Here is an 18,191-nt window from a genome sequence, read left to right as displayed (position 1 = left end):
GCACTATAAAAAAAGAGCAAAATCTCCTGAATAGGTTTCATACAATTACGCTAACGCCATTGCTCCACGCTAGTTAGTCATAACAAGCCACTTTGCACAATAGAAATAAACACAACCACTAGAAATGATCTACATTGTAATAAATAAATAAAACCAGCCACACATCCTCGTGGAGAGGTTTCACACAATTACCCTGCCATCATGGCTCCTTGTGAAATAGTCATGAAAACCAGCCACCTGGCACAATAGAAATAAAGTGAGCGACTAGAAATAATCCACAGAGTAAGAAAAAAAAACACAACTGTGTAAACATGTCATACAATTACTACAAAGTGATCGTTCCTTGCCAGTCAGTCATGACAACTGACATATTGCACATTAGAAATAAAGTGAAGAATCAGAAATAATCTACAAAGTAAAGAAAAAATGGTCCACATCACGACTGGCCATTTACAGATGCATCACATAATTGCTGTAATCTTTTAGATTAGTCATGATTACTGGCGACCTTGAACAATAGAAATAAATAGCGACTAGAAATAATGTGCATGGTGAAAAAAAAAACATCCTCATACAGCTACCGGTACTTGAACGGTATCCCTCCTCACCGGTTAGTTGCGATAAGCAGCCACCTTGCACAATAGAACACAACGACTCGAAATAATCCACACAACCAGTTGAGAAGCGCCTGCTCCAGCACAGTGTAAACATTTGACGCAAAAGACACCGAATGTGACACGCGGCTTCTCCAAGAGGACAAACCACAGTGACTTGGGAATGGAGCGGAATGTTCTGCGGCTCTCCCTCAGCGGCGCTGTCATCTGGAGGTCCGCACCGGGCCGGCGGGCAGAGCGTACAGGTACTTCCAGATGGCGTAGTAGTGCACGGCGGCGCCGATGGCCACGAAGAGATGCCAGATGGCGTGGGCGAAGGGCACGATGCCGTCGCTCTTGAAGAACACCATGCCCAGGCAGTAGAAGGCGCCGCCCAGCAGCAACTCGCACAGGCCCGACCGCTCCGGCTGAGACAACAAGGGAAAGCCATCAGGGACTTAAAAATGGCTGGCCAGCAAAATGGAGCGCACCACTTGTTGGACAACAGAACATTTGCATGGAGTGCAGGAAACGTATTGGATTCACTTGAGGAAAACTCTAATCTGTTTTTGCTTTCTGTTTTTCAGAGTAATTTTTCTCTACTTTATGGAACAATATTTTTTGCTGCTTTTAGAAAAGAAGTGTCATTTTAAAAAAAAATCTAAAAAAAGACATGTTTTTTTTTTTATAAAAACAATTAAAAAAAAAATATATATATATATATATATATATATATTTATTGTGTAAAACAGAAATAAGATAAGTTAAAAAATATATTAAAATCCGGGAGAGACAAAAATAATCCTGAAAAATGTAGAAAATTATTCCAAAAACAGGAAACAAGAAAAATATTTTTTTATCCGAAGAAACAGAAATATTATTCAAAAACAGGGGAAAAACATTCTGAAAATGATTCAGAAAAACAAAAATAAAATACTCTAAAAACATTATATATTCTTCCTACACTGTGAAGAGTGAGTTATACTTCATGCTGTTCAATGGCAGCTTTCTTCTTCTGGTCTTTTAACAAAAGTACTGTTAGGTGTGCAATCTGCATGTGCACCACACTGCCCCTAAGAGGCTAAGACATGCACAGCAGGTATAAATCATAGTATTGTGATACATTTCTATAAAAAAATAAAATACAATCAGTACTTACATTTTTTTTTAAATAATAATAATAATAATTGACAAATATAGAACTATCCATTGTCAATTATGTTTTAATCCCACAATGAAAAATTCTGAAATTATTATGCAATTATTTAAAAAAAAAAGTTCAATAAACAAATTAATAATACATACAATAGCTGTTGTCTGTAATTTTACCCATCATCAATTGTGATTTTGTTGTTGTTCCTGTAGTCCTTTTAGTCCCTCAATGAAGAAAGTCCATTAAAGTTTGTGAAATTATGTTACATACATAATAATAGTAATATTTGGACATTATTATGGGACAGTATTAAACTTTGTTTATATCAGGAAAGTATGAGAATTGACTGCACCCTCAAGTGCTTGCCGCCAAATACACTCGCAATGACATCACGTGATCAAGTGACCATACCTCCGTTCACCATGCCCATTGATTCAATTGACCATATGCCCGTTGAGCCAGTTACTCATACCCATTGGTCCAAATGATCATACCCGTTGATTCAAATGAGCCTACCCATTAGGTCGAACATACCCGTCGATTCAATGGACTCATTTCACCATGCGCATTGACTCAAGTGAGCATACCCGTTGATTGAAGTGCGTATCAATGAGCGTGCTCACCATGGAGAGGATGACCAAGGCGGGGAAGAGGCCCATCACCGTGTAACAGATCAACTCCACAATCTTGTACCTGCAGCAGGTACCACAAACTTTTTACACTAAAACTTAACAGTTGTGGCGTTCGCTATCACCTCGCGCAACGGAAATAGAAAATCATCCACAGAGTCAAAACAAGACGAACCTCTCGTGGAAGAAGAAGACATAGGTGGTCCCCGACAGCGCCATCACCCACACCAGCCAGCGCATGTGGCTCGCCCAGGGTCCTAGCTCCCTCAGGTTCAGCCTGGCAGATGCAAAGAGTGAGCGGCGCGCGTTTGTGCGCGTTTGTGCGTGCTTGTGTGTCTCACCAAGGCGCGTAGGAGGCGGCGATGAAGAAGTAGATCACCATCCGGTCACACATGTGGAAACACTGCTCCACATCCCTGAACAGGCGCGCAAACACACACATACGGTTGCTGCACAGGTTGCGTTGTGTAGCATGTGTGTGTTTGTGTGCTTTTTTTTTTTTGTCTTTTTGTGTGTGTGTACCGTAGGTGGCTCTTCTTCCAGGCGACGGTGTGGAAGAGGGTTGAGACTGTGAATAGCGAGCTGAGTCCGGCCCCGTACACCCACGCCGACACGCACTCCCATTGGTCTTCCGAATGGAAGTGCAGCAGCGAGCTGCCCAGCAGGCTCGGAATGATCCATAACTACGCACCCGCACCCGCACACACCCACACACACGGCATGTACATTACAGCCTGCAGTTCTAATTTATGATCACTTTTGAATGCCAGAGTGCATGCGTGTGCGTGTATTTTACCGCATGAGTGGCACAGTTAGCGGCGTGCTCGTAGTCTGTGGGCTGGTATCTCTTGTTAGAAGGAACACGCTTGTTCATAAACCTAAAAGCAATCAACAGGAAAACAAAATCATCACAGCAAGAATACACTTGATTACTTTTTTACAAGAATGTTAAAAAAAAGAGTAAACACACACACATATGTGTATATATATATATATATAAAACTATATATATATATATATATATATATAAAATATATATATATATATATATATATATATAAATATATATATATAAATAAAAAAAAAATATATATATAAATATATATATATATATAAATAAAAAAATAAAAAAAAAAATATATATATATATATATATATATAAATATATATATATATATATATATATATATAAAAATAAATAAATAAATAAATAAATAAATAAATCTATCTATCTATATACATACACATATATATATATATATATATATATATGTGTATCTATATAGATAGACTATATAGACTAATTTAAAATCATTAAAGCAGGGGGAAAAATAATTGGGGAAAAAATCTCTGATATGCAAAACCGTTGTTGCTGAACCGCAAGTATACGGGTGTCGGTTGCACTCTTATTCCAAATTTTACAGTACAATATAATATAAATGATTTTTAGATGATTGTTATATTGACATGATGTAAAAATGTCAACATCGCCTCCTACGTGGCGCTCTGGAAAACGCCCGCTGATGGCACCTTGTTGCCTAGCAACCGCTGTGCGCACGGTTGGGCTTGTTGCCGTGACTAACTGCGGTTGCTTGGCAACAACGGAAGATGGAGACAAGGAGGAAGAACCGCCGAGCATCTTTTGCAGGGAAGCCCAAACAAGCGCGGCGAGGAGGAGGGGAGATTGGGCGGGTGGGGGGTCGGGGGGGGCAACGGATTGATGTCACCGTCGCCATGGAAACCACCCAGCAAGGGACAATCACCAGAGAGAAAAAGAAAAAAACATTCCTTCTTTCCGTCTTGCTTTCTGCTTCTCTTGTGATTGCATTAACACGCTGCAAACATGGTCGGCACACGCATGGACACGCACGCACACGCGCGCACACGCGCGCACCGCCTCCTCCTGCTTTGCGGAGGCAGATTTCATAAGAGACCTACATTTAGTGAGGTGTTGATCTGTGATTGTTTGGTAATGTTGCTCGTTCCTCTTTGCTCAGTTTACATATCGTTGTTTCGTGGAACATGAAAAGTTCACGTGATAAAGCTACAGATTTGTTTGCATTATTATTGTCATCTGATTTATGGATTAAGTGACTCATGTTTACACCACACTTATTGGTAGAATTTTGTCAAGTTGTCATAGTGAACGCTTAAGACAAAGTCAAATTATATCATAAATTAGCAACTAATTGAAAAATAGACCGTCTTTTATAATAATTGACGGTCCATTTGCCTTTGGTTTAGTGTAAACCTAACCCAAATTATTTATAACAAATCTGATATTGTTTTTTTGTAATACAGATTGATTTATTGTTTGTGTTTGGAGAAAAAAAAACAAAAAAAAACACACACACATGGGAAGAGGACCTTGAAAAAAAAAAAATATATATATATATATATATATATAAAAAAAAAAGGAAAAAAAAATAATCGTGTATTGAATCAATCGTAATACTGAACAAAAGTTATTGCAGCTACAACCCCCCCCCCCCCATTTATTTATTAATTCATTCAGCCCTACTTGTAAAGCCATAAAGCAGGTGTGTCCAAACTTTTTCATTTAAGGGCCATGGAAGGATGCAAGACCCACTTGGAAATTCTTTGACTTGAATTTAATAAACGCGCTGAAACCAATCAAGCAAGCCATTATATTTAATGTTTAATATTTAACTTATATTTTGCAGTTATTTTTTTAAATACCGCTACATAACAACTTTCTGTTAAAGGTGGTAAGGCAAAGTTGAGGACTTTCAAGATTTTGGGGTGGCCTTCGGCCCTAGACTAGATCCAACCCTGCACTGAACCGCATTCAGAACCCAAACTGACCATTTTTAACAGTTACTTGAGGATCATTCATGTTCAGAAATTGAACCTAGACACAGAGCACAAAATTGAATTATCTTTATTAACCACGCTCTTCTGAAGAGAAATGTCATTTTGTTAAGTCACAAATAGCTTATTTGCTTGCTCACTTTGCACACTTCCAGTTTCTTTTTTTTCTTCTTCTAATCAGCCTCTTTGGGCTGTGTCAAATATCATTTTATTTTTTTAGTATCAGTCGCGGGCACCAGAAAAATAGATGGCAGGACACTACAGCCTTAAACCAAAAGCCCAGAAGTATCTGTGTATCAGATTAAACGATGATTCATACAGATCATAGCAAGCCATGCACAGCTCATCATCCCTCTCACTTGCAGCTCTTATGAATACAAAGTGACCCGGCCCAGAAACAAGCGACACCGTCCCAAAAAAGAAACAAGAAAGACCGAAAATGACAGGGGGGATGCCTAGAAGCGCTAGCGAGCGAATGAGCGTGTGCATGCGTGCCAGAGCCGGCAGTGCTTTGGCAGCCCCATTAACGACTCCATCAAGATGGCTGCTAATTAGCAGGCCACAGGCCAGTCGGCTGGGGACACGGCATGCATTGTGATGATGACTCAAAGACTCAACCAGCTCGCAGCACTCAAGCCCACTTGAGAAAGTGGATGAAAAGACAGGCTTGTGCCAGACTCCTTGGCTCTCGCCGGCCACTTCATTAGGCACGCGGCCTATTTGGTTACCTTGCGTGTCTCAAAGGGAGTGTCACTGTTTTTAGATTTCAAATATTGTAACCAAAATGACAACATGTTTTTATTCATTTATTCCGTTTTCTCTATTTGTATTTAATTTTAATTATTTTGACGATACAATTTGTCTCAAATTTAACTTTGTGTCTATGTATATTTGTTGTCGTTTTTTTAATTACTGGATGAATACTCCACAGATTCTTGAATCATATACAGTACTTGTATGTGAAAATAGTCATTTATTGTCATTGCATATGATATGGTATATATTATGACATAATGATATTGAGAGAGAGATAAAACGTATTACAAGTAATAAAGAAAGAGTTTAAAAATATTATGAAGTGGTGCAATGCTAACATACTGTCTATATTAGTAAAACCAGATTTGTGATTTTCAGTTGTAGAAATATAGATGTTGAAGCAACACTGACCGTGCAAGGTATAGAAATAGAAAGGACTAATGAAATTAATTAATCATATAACATGGAAAGCACATATAGAACATGTCAAATCTAAGGTGTCACAAACCGTAGCTGTGTTACACAAGGTCAAAGAATCATTGAAGAATGCTTTAATATTGTTATATAATTCATTGATTGTTCCATACCTGACGTGTTGCCTTGAGGTGTGCAGCCAAAACCTACACTGAATCCATCTTTTTTTTTTTTAATTTACACAAACGTGCTATTTGTGTTGTTTGCGGTTGTGGATACAGAGACCACACTAATCCATTATTTCTACAACTAAAAACTTTAACCTTTAAAAAATTGATGGAGTTTAACCGCCCTAAAATATTGTATAAAGCCCCATCATGAAATTTTACCAGTCAATATACAAACCACATTTATAAAAAGGGAAAGTGAGTACAAATGAAGAGGAACAGACATTTTTTTCCCAACCTAAATATAGAATCAAACAAAAAGAAAGATGTATTTCAACTCAAGGTGTCAGTTTGGGAAACAACCTGGATTGTAAAACAGAATCTTCTCAGTCTATTTGTATTTTTAAAAAATAGGAGTGTATAAAAGCAGTCACTGCAAAAATGTATATAGCACAAGGACACGCAGTTGAATTGTTTTGTAGTATTGTTACACTGAAAGCGTCTTGACCGCTCGCTGTCATTATTTTTGTGTTGTTTTTGTGTGTGTGTGCGAGTGTGTGTGCATGTGAGTGTTTTTTTTGTATTGATCAGTGGCAGACAAAACAAGTTTGACTTCTTTGTGTCCCCTTTTATTTCTTTTACTTTATTATTATTATTACTTTGAATTTGAATATTGATTTGTTTTTTTCTTTTCTTTTTTTTAACAAATTAATTAAATAAAAGATTGATTGTTATTGTAGGCCTGCATATACACATACAAATATATACATAAATAAATACACGTATACACAATATACGTTTAAAAAATATTTTGATTAACTTATTAGTTTATGTAAAAAATACAAATATCTAATAATAAAATATAATCATTATAATAACAGGTAGAACAGCTATAGAGATTATAAAATTGTTATTTTTTTTATTACACGCAATGCCTAGAACTAATACCATAACAAGCATATTTTAAGAGCTGTTGCTGACATTTTGGTCAATATATTTAGCGCAACATGATGGTCAAAATATTAGAAACAGCTCTCTATGTGATTCTGTTCAAATGTGACATGACGTGCATATTAAAACCATTAACAATATAACCACTAATTTTCCATCCAAAGTTTAATAGGATAATGTAACAAGTATTACTATAAGGTTCACATTTAAACTTTTTTTTTTGCATGGAAAGGCTTTTAATAAAAATTGCATCATTAGAACAGACACCAATGTTAACAATTTCAACAAATATGCTTACATCTAAAGCAAATGGACTGCATATATCATCGTTATGACATCTTGTGTATGAAATGTACCGTGTGTACTAACAGCAAAATACTGTAGATGACAACAACAACAAAAAAAATTAAATGAAATAAAATAAAATAAAAATCTAAATGATAATGCCATCATTTGTTCTCTCATCATCCACCAGCTCCTCCTCATCATCTGTCATCAGTGTGGTTGCTCGGCGACAACAAGACGAGCAATGGAGAAAAGAAAAGAAAAAAAGCCTAGTAGCAAATGAAATGGCGTCTGCTTACCTTCCAAGAGTCATTGACGTCGGCCAGTAATCAACAGTTGACAGCACGGACACGACGGCGGCCTGAGAGCTTCGCGATGCCGCTGGATGGGAAAAGAGGGGGAGGAGGAGGGATTGGAGGAGGAAGGGGGCTCTGGTGACGTCACGGGATACGTCATCGTCTCACCAGGAGCATCCCAAATCAAATCGTGCTGAGCCTTCGTGGACAGCAAATCCGTCTGTCTTATGCTGCCCCCAGGTGGCCAAGGCGGGCACAGCAGAAGGAGCAGAAAAAAGATTATTCAATTGATGCAATGTGTGACACAGTCGCAACTGACAAAAACTGTTTGATTCGATCTAATTATGTTTTGAATGTATCTCCAGATATAATACAATATTGTGGAGTGACTTTGGGCATTCGAGTTTATTGGACTCTGTGTGTAATATGTACGCATTTGCACTTGTGCGCAAATGCATATGCGATGTGTTCACAAAAGTGTTTGTTTACATATTGTAACGTTCATACGAAAGCATATGAAACTGTAGAATGTGTCGAAAATGCTCGTTTATTCTGACAAAAAAACGGTAAGCACGCTAGTACGTCAGCGAGTGGTCACACATGAACAGCGGAAACAAGCACACTTTACCTCGTGTCACAAAAATGAGTCGTGAAGCAGAAACAGAAGCGACGGTAACAACATCCTTCTCCGAGTCACAACTGTGCAAGTAGTGGCCACTGGCGGGAACTTGCACCTAGGCGCCGTCCGATGACATCACTTGTCAGCGACACGCCAGCGTGTTTTTTTGTGTGTGAACATTTTTATTTACAAATAGCAAAGGCAATTTAAAACAAACAAACATTTCACAGGCAAATCCTTCAATAAGCGAGGCCAGTCTTATTGCGTGTTTGTGGTTAATTAGTATACAAAAATAATTCTAAGATTTCAAAGCGTTTTTTTTTTAATCCTTTACATTTGTCACAACACGCATTTGTTGAGTACCGTGCGTGTGTTCATGTATGCAAAACACGAGTGTTCATGTGGCATGTGCGTGCACAAACAATATATTTTGCTGCTGTGAATTTTGTCTAACAGCTTGATTATTATCATTATTAAATGTTTTATCCTTTTAATTTGATACATAAGTCCTCTTAGAGGGTTGCTTGAGTCATTTAGACATTTTCAGCAGTAAGAGGTAGACAAAATATTAACTTCTTACTTCTAAAAATGGCCAAATGACTCAAGTATCCCTTTAAACAGATTAGCATTTAAAGTGACATTATAAATACCACATTTCAAACACTCTTTGTAAGACATGTTTTTTTGTGATCAATACCAGTGAAAAGATACAACCATCTCTTTTGCCATGCCTTTATTTACTACTACGTGGTGATTGCAAAAATGAACAGAAGACAGCCAATCAGGAGCTGTTTGGTTACACCTTGATCCAATCGGCCTCGGAAACCCATTGGCAGGCCCGGTTTACTCGATCTCGGTATCCTGGAACCAGTACTTGATGGTGTAGAACAAGTCATACATCGCATTGGACCAGGAATGGAAGGTCACGTCTTGGCACCCCTCCGGTTCCCAGTTGGGGTCAACGGCGTTCCATTCCGACTCGATAAGGTTACCCTCAAAGGGACCATCCGGGGGAGTATCCCGGTAAGTATCTGTAAAGAAAAAAAAGACAGGAGTGATCGATGGGCCAAAAGGCAGATTGAGTGTGAGTGCGTACCCATGGGACGGCTGGACACGTCCATGATGACCACGGTCATCATCACTACCATCATCATCATCGCCATCTTCATCATGTCTGGATTCAGTTGTGTCTGTGGAGGAAGGTCTCGGCTGTGCAAGAGCGCGAGTCGTCCTGGATGGCTGCGGTGAGTCAATGTGAGCTGCGGGGCCCTTTTTATATGCTCACTTAGCTTTCGTTTCGGCTGTTCAAGTCCGTGACATCAACACAGAACAAGCAAGGGAGGCGTGACATGCACACATGACAAAAAGAGTGTGAAAAGAGAAAAAAAAAAAGAGTGCGATAAATGCTAATGTACTCAACAAAAATATAAACGAAACACTTTTGTTTGTGCTCTCCTTTTTTATGAAATGAACTCAAAGATCTCAAACTTCTTCCACATACACAATATCACCATTTCTCTCAAATATTCTTCACAAACACGTGGAAATCTGTGCTAGTGAGCACGTCTCCTTAGACTGCCCACAATAAAAGGCCACTCTGAAAGTTGCAGTTTTGTTTTATTGGGTCTGGGGGACGAGTTTTCGGAATCTAGTGTAAGCACTAGTATTAATTTGATCCACCATTTTAAAATGTTGTCTTTCAATCACGCTTCTCAGTTTTGATCATAGTTGTCAACCGCATCCTGCTTTTATTTAGTCCAATTTTAGTTGACTATAAATCTAGCATGTTAGTCTTTATTTTAGACCAAGGAAACAACATTTGACCAAAAACTGTAAATATTTTAGTCAAGTTTTATTCAGGACAATCATTTTACCCCTGAATCTTCTTTTGTCAGCAGATTATGTTGAACATTTCGGATCTAAAACTATTTCATGTCAAATTTTCTCTTATCTTAATTTTCTCAATCAATGCAGTCACAGTGGAATGGTCGTGAGGAAAATATGTTTTTAAAAGTACAAGTACAGTATATGTCGAGTTAATAAATTGTGTATTTAAAAATATTTTTTCCTAAATACGCAAGGCAGGAATAAAACAGTGGTTGAAAGTACAATGCTTGTTAAGGCGTTTACGAATAATAAGTTAAAGTAATAAGTGAGGGACAGCAATTCTTTTCTTTTGTAAATGCTTTTTTTGGCAGTCATTATTTATGGAGAACAAAACGTTATACTTCATACTGGTTTTGTAGAAAAGCTTTGTTAACTCTTTGACTGCCAGACGTTTTCAGAAAAGGGATGCCGTGGGTGCCAGCCGATTTAAGCATTTTTGACTGATCTTTCAAGGTCCACAGAAAATATGTGTTTGGACTATGGAAACGCACATACTACCAAATGAAAGATTGGACTCTCATCTTTCATCAGAAAAAAAAGTTTGTTTCTACCTTATTCCGTTTTTCAGTAATCAACAATAGAAAATGGTTAGTTTCACCTCTGTTTTAAAAAAACGTCTTTTAACGTCTTTGGCACTCCATAGGATTTTACTAAACGTTATTTAACGTTTTTGGCAGTCAAAGAGTTAAACGTCTGTTGTTGTTTTTTGACACAATTGTCAAATTATAAAAATAATTAGAATAAAAAGAAAAGTATTTGCCGAGTCGCACTTCCCCACCGCCAAACAAACAAAACAAAAACAAGTGAGCTTCACACTTGTAGTTCCTTTATTGTCATAATGAGTTATCGTACATGGACATCCCCGCTTTCATTAACTTTTTTGTCTTTACAATATTTACCACATATAGTAACAGCACCTACGTGTTTATTATTTACACACATTACATAAAGATTGTATCACAAAGCATGTGTGAACTAAAAACCAAAACTGAGAGGGAGATTGTGTGTGTTGGGTTACTTCCAATGTAAACACGAGTGTAAACATAAATAGTGCATATGTGTTGCCTGGTAACCAAAAGTAATGGGACACGCGCGCGCACTCAAAGGCCGGTGACGGTGTGTCGAAATTAAGTCTAGCATTTCACTTGTATTATACGTAGCAATGCAGCTAAGGTTGGCGCGTTGGGGGCCGGCGGGGACGGCCGACTTTCAGTTCTCGCCGGCCGCTTTCGGGACACGCGTGGCGCTCAGAGCATCCGATTGCGTTTATGCGTGGGCGAGTCCGTGATGACGTCGCTGCCCCGCTTGCGGCTGGCGGCCGAATCCAGGTGGAGGGCCATCTCCTCGGCTATGAAGGTGTTCAGGTCCACGTCGTGAAGGCCGTTGCGGCGCCGGCCGTGGGGGGGCGCCACCGCCGGGTGGGTGGGCGAGCCGGGCGGCGGGCCCGACGAGCGCACGGAGATGCTGGCCATGGCGCCGCTGAGACCTGGGGGGGCGGGGCACCAATGTTGACATCGCCGCAGACTCAAGACTGACTTCTACACTCTTGCCTTCTAGTATGAAACTAGTTTTTCCGCCCATGTCAACTAGTGACGTCACTATCAAATATTATTTGAATCGATTATTAATCGATCGATTATTCAACCAATTAATTGACTAATCAGTCATTTTAATTCTGCATTAAAGTGTATTACAAAAGCATTCCTCCCCCCCCATTTTTTACCGTTTATTAACCAGCGATTGGTGTTTATTTGGTACTTCATATCTGTATAGTGATTAAAAAAAAAGGGGGATTGATGTTACCGATTTGGTTATTGTTTTTCAAAGTAAATACAGATGTTTGCAAATGTCTTAGTTTGATTAAACAGTCTTCTTTCATGAATGACTGTATAATAAGTGAGCAATTACTGTCAATATGCTGAAATCTGCATCAGAATATGTGCGTGCATGAGCAAGTATGTGCCTCAGTATATATACATATTGAGTTCTTCCACATATTGACTCGATTCACAATCATATCACGTTCCCCTTCATCTGACCATTAGCGTGGATTTTAAACATAGAAGGGCCCAAACGTGCCTTGTGAAAATTAAACTGCACTAAAAAACTAGCCACCAGAGGGTGCTAGAACTGCGCAAATAGAAATCAATCCATTTTTTTTAAACCATGTGCTGCTTTTAATATCGTGTCATGATGACAACGATATATTGTGGCAGTTTTAATATTGCGATATCTCGATATTGCAGTTATCGTTACACCCCAACCGTAACCTGTATCCGTACTCACCGTGCAGGGCTATGGCCTCTCTGAAGGGCTGCAGGTCCGTCTCCACGGAGCTGCCCGTCTCTGGCGGCGGCGGCCGGCTGGCGGCTACCATGGCTCCCCGGGGCGGGGCCCGGGCCGCCCTGGGAGGGGGGTTCTTGCCGCACAGGAAGCTGATGAGATCCTCCCGCCGGATGGTTCTCCGCCGCTTCTTCACCCAGGCCATCACCTCCTTGTTCCGGCGCTGGTAGCCGATCTGGATCCCCAGGTCGTAGCTGCGCTGGCGGGCCTCCATGCTCTCTAGACCACGACAAAAACAACAACGCTTACTCATGCTCAGCACCGCCACCCGTAATGACCCAATTCAACAGAATGTAAAGAATTTAATTTGCACTACGAAGCTATATGGCAGCAGCGCAAAGAAGACGGTCATAACCACTCAGTAAGCTGTGATTATATTTGCTGTTTTTGCAGAGGATAAAGAATATATGCTTGGAAGTCTTGTCATATGCGCTAGCAGCATGTGCTGCAGCACCATTTGAGTTCAAAAATCCATTTCTTACAGGATTTTAACACCCCAACAGCAATGTTAGTTTTCTTTGCCCGTGTATAGCGTTTAGCATTAAGCTACCAAACTTTCCTCAGACAGTTCTGTGGTGCTTAGTTAAATACATATCTTTATTCAGTTTAGCTTCACTGTAAACTTTCAGTTGGCTTGTAAAGTTCGGAAAGTGCTTGCGACTCAAATTTTTGCTCTCAACTCAAGAAAGAAGAAACGCCCCATCTTGAATAACTCAAGTTACATGCTATGATATATAATCAATCCCTCAATAACTGCCACCTTGCACAGTAGAAATCAACACAATTACAAACAATCCACTGAGACAAAACAAGCACGCTAACCGTGGCCACACAACGTTAAACTTAAGCATAATTCATGTACTCACTCCTCCAGTTATTTGTGAAAACCGCCACTTTGAACAATAGAAATAAACAAACAACTGCAAATGATTTTTTCCGATATCATGACTCACCTTTGTACATGTTAGTAACGGCAGTGGCTGCATTCTGGAAAGGAACCCAGAGGGAAAGACCTTGTTGCTGACATTCTCTGTCTGTGAATCACATTTCACACACATTTTAAATAAATAAAATCTCACTTCCAATTGTTCTTCACCGATTTCCTCCATTTGTACAAAAAGCAATTAACATTCAACAAGGCAGATTAGAGCCCAATTGATTCGGTTAGTCTAGTTTTATCAGCCGCTTTTCAAAATAATCACGAGAGTAACTTCTGCTCAGTAATTGGAGTCACTGAAAATGTCATTGTGCCATTTGTCCACCAGATGGAGCCAATTCAATTTGATCCAATTAGCATCTGGTGAGCAAATGACCATGTTGTTCAAGTTGTTGAGCACAAGTCACGTGCTGCAGATGCTGCTGAGCTGAGCATTATACTGCGATTAGAGCAAAACACAGAAAATTATTGGCAGCTCAGAAGCACACATCTCAGGCCAATAGTTTACAAAATGTTGGAATTCAAACTTGCTAGTAGTTTTTTTTTTTTTAAAGATACTTACTAAAAACAGTCAGAAAAGCTGCTAAATGCAGTAGAAAAAATAAAAAGCAATTATTGCCAACCCTACTTTTCTTTTGCTGTTCTTAGTGTAAGCAGGGCGCATCGGCAGGGATGGCAGCTAACCTCGGAAAACGTTTAAAAAAAAAACAACATATTTTTAAGAATTTGTGGTTTCAGTCCTAACAGACGACAATGCAAACCTCAAGTGTTTGTAGGTCTGCGTGACCCACCACCCGTCAGTCCCAACGTTAAGTCGTGTGATTGTTTTTGTGGCTTCCAAACATCAAACATCTGGAGCGTAAGTAAGGCCAGCTCAGAGTCACACCACGTTTAAGGCAAATCCTCTGCAATTAATCTCATCAAAGATGATGAGCTGTCTGTGTTTACTGCAAACCCGCCTGTGTTTTGTTCCTTTCTTTCCAAAATGTCCTCCTGGGATTTTGACCTGTAAAAACCTTAGTCTCTTACAACAGTATTTGGTGCAATTACTTTACTAATTTTTTTCTCCACCATAAAAACTAAAAAAGATTTCGACAACCCCAGGACTAAAACTTGAAAAAAAATAGTGATGAAACACTATGCACTAAAATGGGACGAAATCAACAGGATTTGACCTTAATAGTGCTCGGGGGCAACGATGTGAATGTGTCGGACCACATGATTTCCCTTCAACTAGGCCGACCAGGCCAGTACAAATAAATACAATAAAAATCAACATGTTTTTGTTTTTTCAAGATTTAAAATTCATTATTCAATATTTTATGTTTTAACCTCTTCAATTAATCAGTGGCCGATTCACTACTGATATTTTTGCTGCACACTTTTTTGTGTGTCATGTTAGCTCTTCCCCATGAGGAAATTCTTGTCTCAGACAAGCCAGACTGGATTTTTGTTGTTGTTAAGAGACCAGTGCTAATCTGCTGGTTTTTAGAATCGGCCCGGCCGATAGTCAGCATTTTATCAATATCGGTTTGTTTCGATGGCTGGTATATTAAAAACTGTTTGTTTTTTTTTGGGCCCGCCCACAGCAACATCTGGTTGCTCGTGCAGTGCTAACAGCCAATAAGCAGCGAAAGATCAGTTCTTCTCTAGACTTTCACATGCAGAAGAGAAAAACCTAATGCAGAAGGGCCACCGGCCGGTGTGCAGTTTAAGAGGCAAGTTAAACTTACTACCTACCTTGTGTATTAAATAAGATACATAAATAAAGCTGCCCACGGCAGGTGACAATGTGTTAGTTCGCGAATTGGCGGCTATTAGCCCGCGAGCTAACCGGCTAGCTCACGAATTAACGGCTATTTGGGAGTTAGCGTGCGGGGTGAACGGTTAGGAAATATTGATAAAAGTAGGCAATTAGCGAGTGCATAAGCGTTCCGATATGTGTCTCTGCGTGTAAGCCACATTATAGTTTGTGCAGAATCTGATGGCAAACACTTCAAGTGTAAGTCACTCATTGTCTGTTTCGCTACTTCCTACCACAGAAAAACCAGTATGGTGAAGACTGCAGCGGCATATGAAAATAACGGAACACCCACAAAAAGCAAAGGAGAGAAGACAGCCGCGTTGATCAGACATTCATTTCTCAGCTGGCCAGCAGCTACGTTGAGGATGCACTTTTTGTTTTAGAACTTTAAAATAAAGATAAGTCAAAGATGAACATTGAATTTTTTTTAGTTATATTTATTTTTTGGGGAAACTTATTTACTATAGTCAATTTTAATGAAATATTTGTTTTCATTTAACTTTATAAGACATAATGCTGCGCCTGGGGCCACCATGCACCTTTTGTCAGAATTTTAAAACAAAGTTGTCTATTGTCTAAGATCTAAAAACAAAACAAAAGCTGTTTAATAAACATGTGCTTAAAGGTATTTAAGCAGTCAAGTGCTGGAGTTTTTATTATTAAAATTTTGACATCAACTTTTCCCCCCCTGCAAATGTATATCGGCTTCAAATATCGGTTATCGGCCTCCCTGACTACCGATAATCAGTCTCAGTATTGGCTCTGAAAAAAGCATATGTGTCGATCTACTGTTTTGCAACTTGATTAATGTGATAGATAGTAAGAAGCACTTGGGCATTTTAGGAGAGGAGCATTATTATGAGATCCATCATGTGCATTATAAATTCTTCTATAAATCTTTATTTTTTAACACATACAATAATTTTATAATTTGCAAGAATTTTGTTTCTTTTTTTTCTTGAAGATTTAAAGACTTTTTCTTGCCGTTCTTTGAAAGAGAACGTACCCATTGTTGTTTGTTTGTCAAGTGTATTCAAAGGAAAATTAAAATGGAAGACAGGATGACCTTAAAGTTGCTTTAACTGTTCAACCTTGTTATGTTTTTTAAATGGATTTTTATGGTCTCGGTCTTGATTACCAAGTGTTGGTCTAGTCTTGGTCTGCTGCAAGTTTTTCCCCTTTTCTTTTTATCAGATTGCAATGTTGGCAATAGAGATGTCTGCTGTGGTGGGTGGCTTTGAAAAAGAAAGCCATTTGAAACCTGCTGATGCCAATGAATGTATGCCTGACCATAACAGATTGCAATAATTCAAGTCACATAGTGCAGACTGGAGGGGGGAGCACAAGGGCTGGCTAGTTACTCCTTAGCTCAGATGACCGCAAAGTAGCATTAGCTTAGCATCTAGGAGGAGACGGTCGAAGACTTGAAAACATGGTTATCCATTATTTAAACACACTTTTGTAAATGTATGGTTTTGAAAGTCCCCTTTTCGACCCACTGGCTTCTACGTGGTTACACTTCCATAAAAAAGCAACCGTGGCCGGCTGTTGGGGCTAACAGCTAACGTTAGCATCGCGCTACACCGAGCGTACACGAGCCCGGTTGTCGCGAATAAATCCCCGTTTAAGGGCAACGATAGTTACAAAGAGAAAAGACACAATATAGAATTATTGAGAGGCTGGCGTTCAGTTGAAAGCTGCTAAAAAGCGGCTAGCCTGCGTTAGCCGGTGTCCTTTGTGTGCCCCCCTCTTCTCTCTCTTGCCCCCCCACCCCCAAACGCCTGTCATCATACCTTTGTAGAGCTGCGCCACCGCCGTGGCCGAATTCTGGAAGAGGTGCCACAGCTTCTGTTGGTTCTGCTCAGTCTCCTCGTCGGCCAGCGGCTCAGTCTGCTCGGCGGCGGCCAGGCACTGGCGCTCCCACTTGGAGAACCAGTGCTCCGGGCCGTGCTCCTGGATCTCGGCTTCTCCCTCCTCCTTCCTTTCCTCCATGGCTAACGGGTTAGCCTCGAAGCTAGCCCGCCCGCCCGACCGGCCGCTTGCTCTGTACGTCTTCGCAGGGGTCCGCCGGTACTTGGCGGTTTTTGCTCGATACTTTGTGGGAGAGAATAATGTTCCACAGGCCTCTAGTGCGAAAGGGAGGCTGCGGGCGGACGCGGATAATTACCGCTAGAGTCGCATTGTGTTTGTCGGCTAGTCCGCCCTACGTACACAATACACACACACACACACCACAGTCCACCGCACCAGAATGACAACACAAGAATTTCTGCGTTTAGCCCCGCCTCCCTATTCTCCGTCCTGGAAGGTGATTGGCTACGGTGGGGTCAAACAAGAAATCCGATTGGCTAAAGCAGAAAACGAACTCTGATTTGCCAAATCTGGGAAAAAAACGACAACGAACTCGCCTTTTTAAATGAGTCTTTAATGCATTGTGTCCGGCGGGGGGCAGCAAAAATCCTGTGGAAACATGATATTAGAGTTCCACTGAACTCCCCCTGCTCAATGCTCATTGGAAATGTTAA

The 18,191-nt window shown here is 39.9% G+C and overlaps 2 protein-coding genes and 1 long non-coding RNA gene across 3 annotated transcripts; all 3 read right to left on the bottom strand.

Annotated features, from left to right (window-relative positions):
• Window positions 1-670: 670 nt before the first annotated feature.
• On the bottom strand, window positions 671-8,824 carry LOC144055605 (monocyte to macrophage differentiation factor 2-like). Its single transcript, XM_077571723.1, has 8 exons — window positions 8,705-8,824; window positions 8,080-8,306; window positions 3,172-3,253; window positions 2,898-3,058; window positions 2,717-2,791; window positions 2,551-2,652; window positions 2,370-2,439; window positions 671-1,021 (listed from the first exon to the last, which is right to left on the bottom strand). Exons 2-8 carry the CDS (start codon window positions 8,091-8,093, stop codon window positions 818-820), a joined length of 708 nt encoding a protein of 235 aa, XP_077427849.1. The 5' UTR covers window positions 8,094-8,306; window positions 8,705-8,824; the 3' UTR covers window positions 671-817.
• Window positions 8,825-9,413: 589 nt separating this feature from the next.
• Window positions 9,414-11,252, bottom strand: LOC144055346 (uncharacterized). Its single transcript, XR_013294843.1, has 2 exons — window positions 9,792-11,252; window positions 9,414-9,726 (listed from the first exon to the last, which is right to left on the bottom strand). It is a non-coding gene; the product is annotated as an uncharacterized LOC144055346 (long non-coding RNA).
• A 139-nt stretch (window positions 11,253-11,391) lies between these two features.
• Window positions 11,392-17,919, bottom strand: hapstr1b (HUWE1 associated protein modifying stress responses b). The gene is made up of 4 exons (XM_077571253.1): window positions 17,460-17,919; window positions 13,879-13,959; window positions 12,869-13,144; window positions 11,392-12,068 (listed from the first exon to the last, which is right to left on the bottom strand). Exons 1-4 carry the CDS (start codon window positions 17,656-17,658, stop codon window positions 11,830-11,832), a joined length of 795 nt encoding a protein of 264 aa, XP_077427379.1. The 5' UTR covers window positions 17,659-17,919; the 3' UTR covers window positions 11,392-11,829.
• Window positions 17,920-18,191: the final 272 nt, after the last annotated feature.

The sequence above is a fragment of the Vanacampus margaritifer genome, chromosome 7, assembly GCF_051991255.1.
Source record: "Vanacampus margaritifer isolate UIUO_Vmar chromosome 7, RoL_Vmar_1.0, whole genome shotgun sequence".
Taxonomy (NCBI): Eukaryota; Metazoa; Chordata; class Actinopteri; order Syngnathiformes; family Syngnathidae; genus Vanacampus; species Vanacampus margaritifer.
Note: the sequence above shows the minus strand (reverse complement) of the source record. Positions and strands in the feature narration are given on the sequence as shown.